At 39.6% G+C, this 12,496-nt stretch overlaps 1 protein-coding gene across 2 annotated transcripts in view; it reads right to left on the bottom strand.

Annotated features, from left to right (window-relative positions):
• ENPP3 (ectonucleotide pyrophosphatase/phosphodiesterase 3) overlaps positions 1-12,496 on the bottom strand; it is a 95,377-nt gene that overhangs the window by 18,779 nt on the left and 64,102 nt on the right. For both annotated transcript variants that reach the window (XM_054991652.1, XM_054991660.1), the window contains 5 exons: positions 11,858-11,924; positions 11,340-11,427; positions 9,827-9,996; positions 9,690-9,741; positions 8,096-8,250 (listed from right to left, as the gene is read on the bottom strand). In XM_054991652.1, the coding sequence (XP_054847627.1) occupies positions 8,096-8,250; positions 9,690-9,741; positions 9,827-9,996; positions 11,340-11,427; positions 11,858-11,924 (532 nt within the window). The remainder of the gene's footprint in view (positions 1-8,095; positions 8,251-9,689; positions 9,742-9,826; positions 9,997-11,339; positions 11,428-11,857; positions 11,925-12,496) is intronic.

The following is a 12,496-nucleotide window of genomic DNA, read 5'->3' as shown; positions in this document are numbered from 1 at the left end:
ATCTTAGTTTTTCCTCTCAGTCATGGTTGTATGTCCCAGAAAATCTGCCTGCTGCCTCTACTGTTGTATGTCTGAGTCATGATAAATTGCTTGAGGGAGACTTTTACAAAGAGGAGTGTTTGTTCAGACTATGGCTGGGCTTACAAAATAATAAAATCACATGGAAAACCATTTGGTGATTTATGGTTTACACCGTCCTTTTGACACTTATTATTGACAACATTTATTACTGATACCATCACTGACACCTTAAAAACTCTGTTCAGCTGAGAAGCAATACATTTAGCTAACTATCTGTTTTAAGCTTGGTTTGCTCTGCTGTGTTCTTTCACGCAATGTGCATTTGGATAAATGAATAAACACAGAAATACTGGGCTATAAAGGTAGTGAGTGAGTAGCTGCCTTTTTGATGAGGAGTAGGAAAATGGAAGTGCATTTAGAATGACATGGTAACATTTTGGACACTTACAACTTGTTTGCACAGTTTTGATGCTATTGAGAAGCAACTTTTTCCTATTTCCCTGCAGCATCATGGTGTCTGTTTACTTCCCAGGATTCCGCCTCCTTTCAAAAAATCTTTTCCAAACATACTTTGCTGTGATGTTTGAGATAGATTGTAGCAAATCCAGAGTGGTACCTGTTGTGTACTCGGCTGAGCAAGGCCTCTAAAGTATTTACTGTATTGATTGCAATGCACTATACTGTGCTGAGCTTAAGGTTCAGTCAAGGCTCCCAATGCCTGGATTCTCATTGGTCCTTAATCCCTGCAATATCACAGGTTACTTTCTCAAGGCAGCAGCCAATCGGTCCTCTATAATAAAGACCAATCAGTGGCCTGCCTACTTCAAACATTGTATATAGTTTATGCAAATGATGGTATTGTAAAGTATGTATTCTCATTGGTTATAAGTTATTCTGGGGGTGGAGCTGCTGTATATATATTGAGGGCTTCTGTTCAGTCTGTCAGTATGTGTTGTGTTCCTGCTAAATAAAAAGCTGTTGGTTTACCTCAAGTCTGAACCCACTATTTAACAGTACCCATGTGTGTGAGAAAGTCTGGATCTTCCAGATGCTATCCAAATTCACATCTTATTTTCCCCTTCCCCAGTTCCCTGAAACAGTCATTTCATCCTGCCACCAAAAAGTTTTCCTTTTTTTAAGAAAATGGCAGTTGACATCATTACAGCATTATAATGTGTCTATCTGGTTCTATAAATTCCGTTTTTGTTGTAAAAAAGGTAAATCTCTAGCTCCTTTTGCTATGGAGAAAGATATATCTCGGCAATGAAAAGGAACCTGAAAACGTTATCTAGATAGTCTTCTACAAAGAAGATAGTATTATCTCTGGAGGCTATTGCTCTTCCAAACTTGGTTCAAAGATAACAAAGGCAGAAAGGCGCTTCTGGCATCTACCACAGTCTACTATCTGAATTAATAGCATTTATTCTTAAGTTTCTCACTTTGAAAGCTCTTCATATTCCCAAACAGCTATGTTGGCTTATTATGCTGATGTATTAGAACATTTATATTGCACATTCCCAGAATCTTGAGGCAAATCACACTCAGGTAGCAATTTTCCCTAGGACAGTTCTCCTAGGGATCCTGACAGTGTTTTACCATCTTCTGGGCATGGAAGAAGGGTCACTGTGTGTGGTGATGGGGTGGGGGGAAGGGGAAGTAGTTGTGAATTTCCTGTATTGTGCAAGGGGTTGGACAAAATGACCCTGGAGGTGCCTTCCAACCCTATGATTCTATTATTCTATTTTATAATCACATAACTAAAAGGCACACAATAATATTTTTTTTTAAAAGCCAAGAAAAAGATACAATCAAAGCATTAATTTTCTTGTAAACAAGGACTCCTCAGTCAATTGATTGTCAAAGCTTACTGGCCAAAAGCTTTCCTAACAAGTTGGTATTACAGCCTCTGGCAGCTGGGGGGCTGGATTCAAATGAACCACTTCTGAGAAGTTTCCTAGGCTTTCACTGACTTTTCAGTGAAAAGTTTGAAAACTATTCTGGGAGGGGGTTCTTGAGCAGAATGGGAGAAAAAGGCTTCTGCTCTCAGCTCATTTTTTCTCTTTCACTCCCAGGCATTTCTCTTCTGCTTTCCACCAAAGTGTTACTTTTGCAAATACATGAGGGTTGGGGGGGAACAATTCAAGAGTGAACAGCTGGATCTGCAAAGTAGCAAAGGGATAATGAACCATGTTTGAGAGTGACGTGCAGTTTCCCTTGACAAAACTATCCCTGAGGATCTACTATGTTAGGCAAGTTAGACTATAGTGAGCATTCTTCACCACAGACTATAATTCCATAAATTCTGGCATCCATTTCATTTTCCACTTATCCCAACCTGTCAGCCAGAGCTTAAAAAATCCTTTATTGCTCATTGGTTAAAATAGGGGAAAGGATGGTTAGAACATGTTAGAGCTTCCCCTACCAGGAAGGACCATCTCTCTTGCTTTACAGTGCAATCCTAAACAGAGTTACTCCAGTCTAAGCCCATTGAAATAAATGGGCTTAGATGGGAGTTGCTCTGTTTAGGATTGCACTGCCTGTCTATTCCTCTGGATGTGTTTGAGATACAAAATGATGACGACTGATTTTCTATGACTTTTCAACCCTCCCATGAGCTTTGCTGTTTTAAATCCCACCATAGTTTCCCTAACACAAGACAATGAATTATTTATGCTTTGGCACTGCTCTTCTGTCTACCCACTTACTGATGTCAGAAATCCTCCTCCTCAATGAAAGTCAAGTATCTTTCCCCCTAGTTTTGAGACTATGCAGTGCCTCTAAGAGCGAAACTTCATGATTCACCTGACACGTATTGGGTTCCCACAAGATTACCTGGGGAATGTAGTTGGACCAGCAGCAGGGCCAGAAGGATGGGAGGGAAAGAGTCAGCAAGGGGAGCTCAAAGCTGGCAGACAGCTAGCAATGGCAGAAGGAGTTGCTGAGGCTGCCAACGCCGCTGCAGCTGCTATACTCAACCATCCCTTCTCCCTTCTAATTAATGTAACTTATGAACAAAGTGAGAAAGGAGACATGACATATTTGTATTCTAAGTTATGTATATGTGTATATACACTTACACAAATTAGAACACAAGATATGTCACATTCAATATATTTATTTTCAAAATGTATACCCCACCTTTCTGCCCACATCAGAGCCACCAAGACAGATAATGGATTAAAACATACATAAGAAAAACACATCTTAAAAAAACATTAAAACAAAACAAAAATGCATAATTCAAACAATTAAAACCAAGTTAAAATAAATATACAATACAATAAATACACATACACAAAACTGACTAAGAACAAGGAAAGAAGAAGAGATCACTGAGGGAACACCAGATGAAACAAAAAAGTCTTCACTCACATAAGTGGGCGAGCAAACCTCCCTGGAGAGAGAGTTCCAGAGTTTCAGTGCCACAAATGAGAGGCTCTCTCCCCGTTTGCTACCTTCCTAATCTCAGAAGACGGAGGCATCCAAGGCATGGCCTCAGATGATGACCATAGCAGGTAGGCAGGTTCATAAGGGAGTCAAGGTCCTTCAAATATGCTAGTCCCAAGCTTTAAAGGCCAACACCAACACCCTGAATTGTGCCCAGAAGCAAACTGGGAGCCACTATAGATGGACCAAGACTGGATTGATATGGTCCCTATAACCTATTCCAGTCAACATCCTGACTGCAGCATTCTGCACCAACTGAACTCTTTTCAAGGGTTTCAGTTGGCTAACCAGTTGAAGCTGATAAAATGCATCCCTGGCCACAGCTGCCACCTGTTTATTCTGCTGTAGGCTTGGGTCCAAGAACACCCCCAAACTATGGGCCTGTCTCTTTAAGAGGAGCACAGTCCCATCTTGAATAGGTGACACCTTACATCTGAGGTGTCCATATATGTACCTATATGTCCACAATACTCTGATTTGTAAAGGTTTTTTTAAAAAATACTGTGGGTTTTGTAACAGTTCATGGAGGATGTAGGGTATGGGACAGGGAGCAGATGTGACATCACATGACATGACAACATCATATCTGAGTGAAAATCTAGATATGACATCAGTGTGTCAGCTAGTGTTCTAGAAACTCCAGAAGATGCGCTGATGTCATATCCAGGTTTTTACCCATATGTGACAATGACACATTGTACTAAGTAATTTCTCCCCCCCCCCATTTCTCTCACCAGTCTGAAGCCAAGGGTAAGCAGGAGGACCTAGCTTGCAGGAACATGCCCACCAGAAGTGGACAAATGGCAAATGATAGCACATTGCATTTAATATATGTATAAGTTATAAACTCATACTGTCATCAGATTAATTCTTAAGTGCCAGCAGGATGAGATCCCTGGCAAGATAAAAAAAAAGATGTGATAAATGCACAGGCTGCAGTACAATGAAATTCAGCTGCTACTATGTGCCACTTCAAGTGTGAGGTGCAATTTCTTTGCCAGTTTCCAACGTACTGAGTGAATCAGGGCTTGGGAAATGTCATCTACCCAGGGCTTTTTTTCAGCACGAACACGATGGAACGGAGTTCCGGCACCTCTTGAAAATGGTCACATGGGTGGTGCCCCCCCCCCGATCTCCAGACAGAGGGGAGTTGAGATTGCCTTCCGCACCACTGGAGCGAAGGGCAATCTAAACTCCCCTCTGTCTGGAGATCAGGGGGCGGGGCCACCAGCCATGTGACCATTTTCACCAAGGGTAATTTAAACTTTAAAAAACTCCCCCCTTGTTCCAGCTGACCCAAAGTGACATCATTGTGTGGTCCTGAGTTCCACCACCTCTTTTCCCAAAAAAAAAGCCCTGCATCTACCTACAGTAATATGTCCAAATGATAAAAGCTAGTATGATGCAGTTGATAAAGTATTTGACTTCAGCCAGGAAGATCCAAACTAAATCCTCTTTTGGCTACTAGGTTATACTGGGTGGCCTTGTGCTACCAATCATATCTTAAACTATTTAACTTACGGCACTTTGGGCATACAAATGATTTAAATATACTTGTATCATAGTTTTTTGACTGGTGGCCAGATTTACAATTATGTTTCAAACTCCCTACAGTTTTGGTCTATCCAAAGTATATTTCTAGCCCTTCCCCAGCCATTTTCCCCATCATGTTTTTATATTATTAATCATTCCTCCACGTAGGGAAGGGCCTCTTTAGTCATTGATTTAAGAGTATCATATTTTGAAAGTTTTTAAAAGTGCCACCAAAGGAGCAGGGGTAGGGCAGAAGACTGAAAGTTCAGCAAAGAAAAAGAAACACAGAAGCAGCTGTAGTCACATGAGCTTATTGATTCTGTATTTCCTTATCCTTTTGGCCTCCTTCTATGTCCACAGTCCTCAGACTTTGGAAGGCTTTTTTTTAAAAAAAGAATGGGTTGTACACCAGTATACCTAATAATATTTTACATTATATATATCATTTGTCTCTGTCTGTCCGTCTGTCTGTCTATAAAATAATGTACATACACATAATATAATACTTATTTTTTTACAGATACTTAAAAGTCACTGAAGAATGAAAACTGAGAAGAATAGTTCTGTTGTACATAAACAGAATGGACAAGGATGCTTGCCAGTGCTGTGTATAGGGCAATTGCATTGTGATTTCAGCTAGGGGCAGAAGAGATGGGGAACTAATGAAGAAAGGCAAGGTTATAACTCTAGTTGCACAGCACTACAGGCCACCACTGGAGTAAACATGAGGCTTCTTGCTCACGGGGCAGCAATATTTAAACCTGACAACGCATAGCTTTTGAAGTGTGGTAATGCGCATTAAGCGAAAGGAGGAAAATTTTCAAGTAATCATTACAGTGCTTTAAATTCTTGCCTACTTGAGAAGACTTCTGTGAAGATAAAAGGGAGGTGAACATGCCAAAGTCCTAGGAGAATCCCAGTACACCCCATCCCTCAAGTGCAGCCACATGTCTTATGGCAAAGTCAGTAGCAGAGAATCCCCATTTATCCTGGAACACAGTTTAAAACCGCTGTTCTAGAAACTGGCCTCTACAAGGTCGGTCAGCCCTCCACTGTACTAAAAGTATTTACAGATCATGACATTTAGCAAGCATCTCAGTACGGAAAGTCCAGCAGCATAAACAGTACGTCAGATGTGTTTGGATATAATGCAAACATGTCAGAGATACTATCTAGAGAAATGTGTGCAAAGAAAACTGCCCACGCACCTGGAATTTCACTTGTTTTTCTTCTCTGCAACAAACCCTACAGTAAACAGTAATAGGATCCAACCCCCATACAAGGTACGGGGGTTGCCCCAACACACATCACTTCCTGCAGGAAACCAGAAGCAACATCATCATGTTGCGGCAATGTTTTAGGATTCACCCAATTTTCACACGATGACATTACTTCTACTTTTCCACTGAAAGTGACATTCTACGATGGTGTGATGCCAACCCTTCCAACACACACACTTTTGTCCTGCTGCCCTGTTAAGCAGTGGTGAGGAACACCCCTACTTTGAGACCTCAGACTAACTGTTCTCTTGGTTGCCAAAAGGAAATACTATATTGTAGGCCGGAGTAGGCATGCCACACAGCCTCCATTAATTGCTCTTTACATTTCTACATTCCTGATCTCCTGGTCAGTTGGCATGCCACACGGGAAGACTCAGGACGTAGTTTAAATGTGTAACAATAACTCTCTCATCTTTCACAGAGCACAATATTTCCATACACTCTAAGTAATAATTCTTACATGTCTTAAGGTCCACTGTGTTCCTTTCGCTATGCTTCATAGATAAGACAAAGGCTGATCACAGCATACTTGCCCATCTGCCTGTGACTGGTTTAGAAATGTGTAACTGTTGCTATAGACATATTTGGGCATTGCTCTTTTCCGGGTTCCTGAAAGCTTTCTCAATAAAACTCTCGCCTCCATGTTGGAGGGACAGACTTTGCATCCAGATCGGTCTCATGTCGTTACTACACTATATATAATCAGCCCCCAAGCCTACATGATTTATAAATTCTAGACTTCTTACACTGTCTTTAGCTTTGGCTTTGAAACAGGTCTGTAGTGACTCACTCATACATATTCCAGCCATCTGTGGCATCCCACCACAATTTTTCATGTCTGCCGTGGAAGGAAAAACTTGGGAAAGGAGTGTATTTGTCAGTGCACAGATTAATGAGTCACAATTAGTTCAGACATGTTTTACAAACACTTTATCTTATCGTGTTTGGGGTATATCTTTCATAAACATCGGTCTTGAAAAAGTTTGCAGGCACTGTTGAGAGCACTCCCTATATACTTGATATTAAACAACATTGATATTGCCTGTTGCTACTATAATAATCCAGGATGCTGAAAGATAACACGGAAATAGTATCTGTTCAGGACTAAATAAAGGAAGGATAGAAACAATACACTGAAAAAACTATACAGAAGAGATGGATGGATGACAGACACTTTCAAAGAAGAATCTTTTGACAAAGAACTAGAAATCTTATAAAGGGAAGTAAAAGCTGAGCTCAAAGCAATTGAGAGAAACAAAGCCCCTGGAGTAAATGGAATTCCAATAGAGCTATTTGAAGCTACAGAAAGTGAGTCCATCAAAATCTTAACAAGAATCTGTCAACAAATATGGAAAACAAAACAATGGCCTAAAGACTGGAAACACTCTGTCTACATTCCCATTCTCAAACAAGGGGATGCCAAAGAGTACAGCAACTATCAGACTATAGTGTTAATTTCCCATGCAAGCTAAGTGATGCTCAAAATTCTACAGCAAAGAAACTTACCATATATGGAACACGAAATACCAGATGTTCAAGATGAATTCAGAAAAGGAAGAGGCACTATAGATCACATTGCAAATTTATGATGGCTTAACTCAATAAAAGAAGCTACGTCCTCTAGTTTGCAAGATTTGAGCAAGTCTGTAAACAATAGTACATTTTGGAGGTCTTTCATTCATAGGGTTGCCATAGGTCAGAGGTGACTTGATGGTACATAATACACACACAATCCAGATTTGCTAACAAACCTTGATCTTTTCTTTTATAGCCTGCCATTATACTACGAAAGGTAAATATATCTGAAAACTTACCAGTCTGTCAACACTGTACGAACTCCATAGTGGCATCCAGATATTGTAGCTGTATCCACTTATGTATTTATTATGATGAAGAAGACAATAGGTATTCTGGTTCTGTAGAACATAGGGCCTACCATAAGGCAAATTATAAACCTCTGTCTCCTTTTCTAGAATATAAAGCATAATTACTGAGCTTCACATTTCTGAGATTACAACCAAAAAGTATTGTGCAGAACTGGAAAATAAATACAAAAAAAGATGCAATACAATTGTTTACAAACATATTATGATATGTTTGCTTTTCAGAACATTGGAAAATTAGGGGAAACTACTGTGTATTGTTCTTCATATACAGTGGAATATGAGGTAACAAAATGGAACGTACCACATCAGACTGCAAGTGAGGAATTACACTGTTCACAATTTTACTATATTAATAACTAAGTGGGAAACCCTTGGGGAGAACTCCAGGCCCCACCTGTAAACTGATAACTCTAATTCTGCTACATATTCAGACTAGGCCCAAGACTGGGGTTCCTTTAGACAATGCCCCCTCCCCCGTGACTCTCTGCATAGGCATTCACAGAATTATTCCAGTGACGGTTTTCACAGAAACTATTTAGATGCAAGGTAGAATGTGAATACAAGAAAGAGGTATACATCTTTTAACTTCCAGGTATTTCCATCCTAATCCAAAATATGTAAATACCTTTCCCTTAATTTCATGGAATTTTAGAACACTATCCTTCACCATTGAGAAGCATCTGCAACTTAAAACCTGCTTTTTACTTTCTATGATCTATGCCCTTTTTCTTCCTCCTCCTCAATCTCCTCCTCCCTCCAGATCTTTTAATAAGTCCTCAACACAAAAACCATAAAATGATTGTGATGTGCTGGTGCAAAGATCAGGCATGGTCTATTTATGAGCCAATACCCCTCTGATGAATACCAATGTTGTAGATGCAGTGGGAAAGTAGACAAAAATGTATTATGATGTTCTCCTCCCTAACAACTTACCTCAGTGTTTCCCATATGCAGTAACTACACTTTCTTTTTCACCTCTACTAGGAGAAGGACAGGGAGAAGGCTATGCAGAGAAATAAAGCAAAGCCTCATAAGGGGAGCAGGCCTAGCTCAGCAAGCATCCATCCTTGGCCAGCCTTTTCTCTGTCTATTACTTCTCTTACATATTCTCCTTCCCCACTCCCTCTATCATTCTCCTTCCTGTTGTGCTTCCGTACCTGAGGTCATAATAGAGCCCCAATGCATGCTGGATGGATCCCTCTAGCTGTGCTACAAGTGGACAGATAAGCAATACACACAATTTAATCTATTTAATCTACAATTTATCTATTGTAATTTATTTATTGTAATTGTAATTTATTTATGATTGTAACCTGCCCTGAGCCTGCTTGCAGGGAGGGCGGGCTAAAAATATAATCAATCAATCAATCAATCAATCAATTTTTGTAGAATTCCCTTCCCACAAAAACATTCACTTGGGTTTGTTCTATGACATAAGTTTAGACAAGTTCATATCATGGTGGATTTTTCTGAAAAACTGATATTAAAGTTTCGCTCCCCTCCTTTTAATTTCTGTACTTACTTGCTTCACGGCTGAGATTTAATCTTCGATTCATTGCTTCTAAATCTGTTATCTAAAAAAAGTCAGGACAATTATCAGGCACAAATAGACTAGCTCAAATTAAATGCAAAAACATATCTGAATCTGTCAGGACTTACTGAATCACAGAGACATCCTGAGGTATTTAGGAGTGAAGGGGAGTTGAAGGAACAGTTAGAAGGAGATGACTGCTCCATTGCTGGTAATGGATGGTAGTAAGGAGACTTCAAAAGGTGGTTTAAGCTGCCGTGTGTTCCATTATTTGGTGCTGGCTGAATTTTAAGTAGATCTGTTTAGAAGAAAAAGTAATTGTTTTTCACTGTGCACTAAACATCCAAGATTTATTTTGGGCTCTCTCCAAGATATAATTTGAGCCAGGGTCATATAAAGTTAGCTTTTAATAAAGTATAGACATTTCCAAATATCATTTTCCAATCATACATTAGCATCTTTTCTAGATACCACTACTCTTATTTTAGGGGGACACAGATTTATAGAATTAAAATTATTTATGGTCATATTGATTGGGTACTGGGTAAGAATCTTACTGCTGCAGAAGAGGCAAAAAAGGTGACTTTACTGCCAGCACAGTTCCACTGACAGAAGAAGTATGAGAAGGCAATTTCATCCTCTTCCCCTGCCCCAATGACCCCCCCCCCTGAACCCATGTGACTATTAATCCATGTGGGTTCCACAACCTTGGGAATAAACTTTCCCAGGATTGGAAACAACTGCTGGCTGGGGAGGAAATGTGGGACAGACCAATGATATTTGAGTCTGTTGGATTCCATCCATTAGTTTAGGAGAACAGAAGGGCTACCTATTTCACTTCGCTGTTGTGATTGATGCTGCATGTGCAACGAGATCTCCGGGCCTAGTGCAGTAAGATTCCAATAAAGTTTTCCCTGTCCCGTAGGCAGAACAGTGGATCTGCCTCATCTGATCCTGTGAGAGATGCAAATGAAAAGCCATTGTCCTGCTATACCGCTCCCACCTAGGGTTATTAAGAGAAATTCTCTTGATTCCTTCTTAGCCCATTTCTCCTTGATATCCAACAATCCTTCCCCCCCCCTCTTTTTAAGAATTTGTTGTCAGTTTCTAATCAACTCCATTTTTATCAAAGAGAAATGTGAAGAGAGGAAGGGCAGGAAGGGAGGGTCTGCAAAATTTCAGAATTTCACTCTGTAAATGCTCAGAGGCAGGCAGTGTCTTTCCAAGCCTTCCTATCTTCCTGCTAGAGCACTACCCTGGGGTATACAATATAAAAGAACGGCAAAAGGATGCTCTGATTTCTCTTCAAAGAGAAAAGAAACAGAAATTCCCTCATTTAAAAGAGAAAAAAGAGAAAGTGGAATCAGGGGCTGTATCTAAAATGTAGATTTCAGAAAAAGAAATCTCCATCCCCATAAAAACCCTTAACCCACCCACCCCACACACAGAAGGGCTGCTAGATCAAATAATCTTTGTGTATTCTATTATACATGTTTGCATAATGCCGTTAATTTGGATAATATACTTCATTTGCATGACATGGAAACCAAATGTTATATTTCTACTCGCTGAATTTGCTTTCCTTGTTACAAAATTGGAAAGTAATTGATACTAAACACACAAGGATTGAATAATACTTACCACACATTAAGTTGTAAACTTCAATGTTTTCAAAAGGCTGCACCTCAGTTTTTTCTTTAAATCCTGGACCATGTGCTACAAAGATGGCCTAGATAGTCGTAACAAAATGATGTTACTGAAGTGAGTTACTGGAAAAAAATAATGAAATCAGTGCAGCAGAATTTTAACTCACGACAGGTGTAGTGGAAGCTATTTGAGACAAGAATTTGAGACCATACCCCATAACAGTCCTGTTAAGCATACTTTCAGTCTGTATATGAGCTTATTAAAACAGTTCTCAGCAGATTCCTTTTGCTCACAAAGACTTCACAATGTATTCATTCCATAATTTCAGTTGTGTTAATGATGCATGCCTACCTTTTGTATAGTCTATATTATTAATAATATAGACCATACAAAAGGTAGGCATGCATCAGAGTAAATACATGCCACAGACCATAAGAAGTATTTGCTTATATACATACTCAAACTAGAACATGTTAATATACATTTTTCTTTGGGGTGGGGGACCTTCTTACCTCCATACTTTTGAATTCATTGTCATAGCCATGGTTACCACCATTACAATATTTATAACTTCTAGACCTAAAATAGACATATAATAAATGATAATGAATGAGAAAATAATTCTCAACGAGAATATTTATTATTGAAAATTAGACCTGAGCAAAAGACGGGGCTGTTTCAATAGCATCTTCATCATGGTCAAAAAGCACATGATTTTCAGCTATTTTGTTGTTGCTGATTGCCCCAAAAGGCAATGAAATGTTTCACCTGTCAGGAAGCATGCCCCCCATATACTTTATTTGCTCCTAGATATGTCAGTGCATAGCCAATCTAATTGTACTTCCTGACATCATTGTATTCACCAGATGAGCCCAGGTTGGCCGGGATCATTCTAGGAAGGAAAGGTTTTCGCCAGTAAAAAAAATAGCACTAAAGCATCAAGTACTGACCCTGCTTAGTTCCTGAGATCTAGCAAGACTGGGTTATACCATACCATCTTCCCTCTCCAAAACATTTTAGCTAATTGTCACTGTGAAACAATGAAATTGACTAAGTTGAACTCGACCTTTCTCTCCAAGAGGGACTCAAAGCAGCTTAAATAGTTCACTTCCATCTTATCCTCACAACAACCCTGTGAAGTAGGTCAGTCT

This window comes from Eublepharis macularius, chromosome 1 (genome assembly GCF_028583425.1).
Source record: "Eublepharis macularius isolate TG4126 chromosome 1, MPM_Emac_v1.0, whole genome shotgun sequence".
NCBI lineage: Eukaryota > Metazoa > Chordata > Lepidosauria > Squamata > Eublepharidae > Eublepharis > Eublepharis macularius.
Note: the sequence above shows the minus strand (reverse complement) of the source record. Positions and strands in the feature narration are given on the sequence as shown.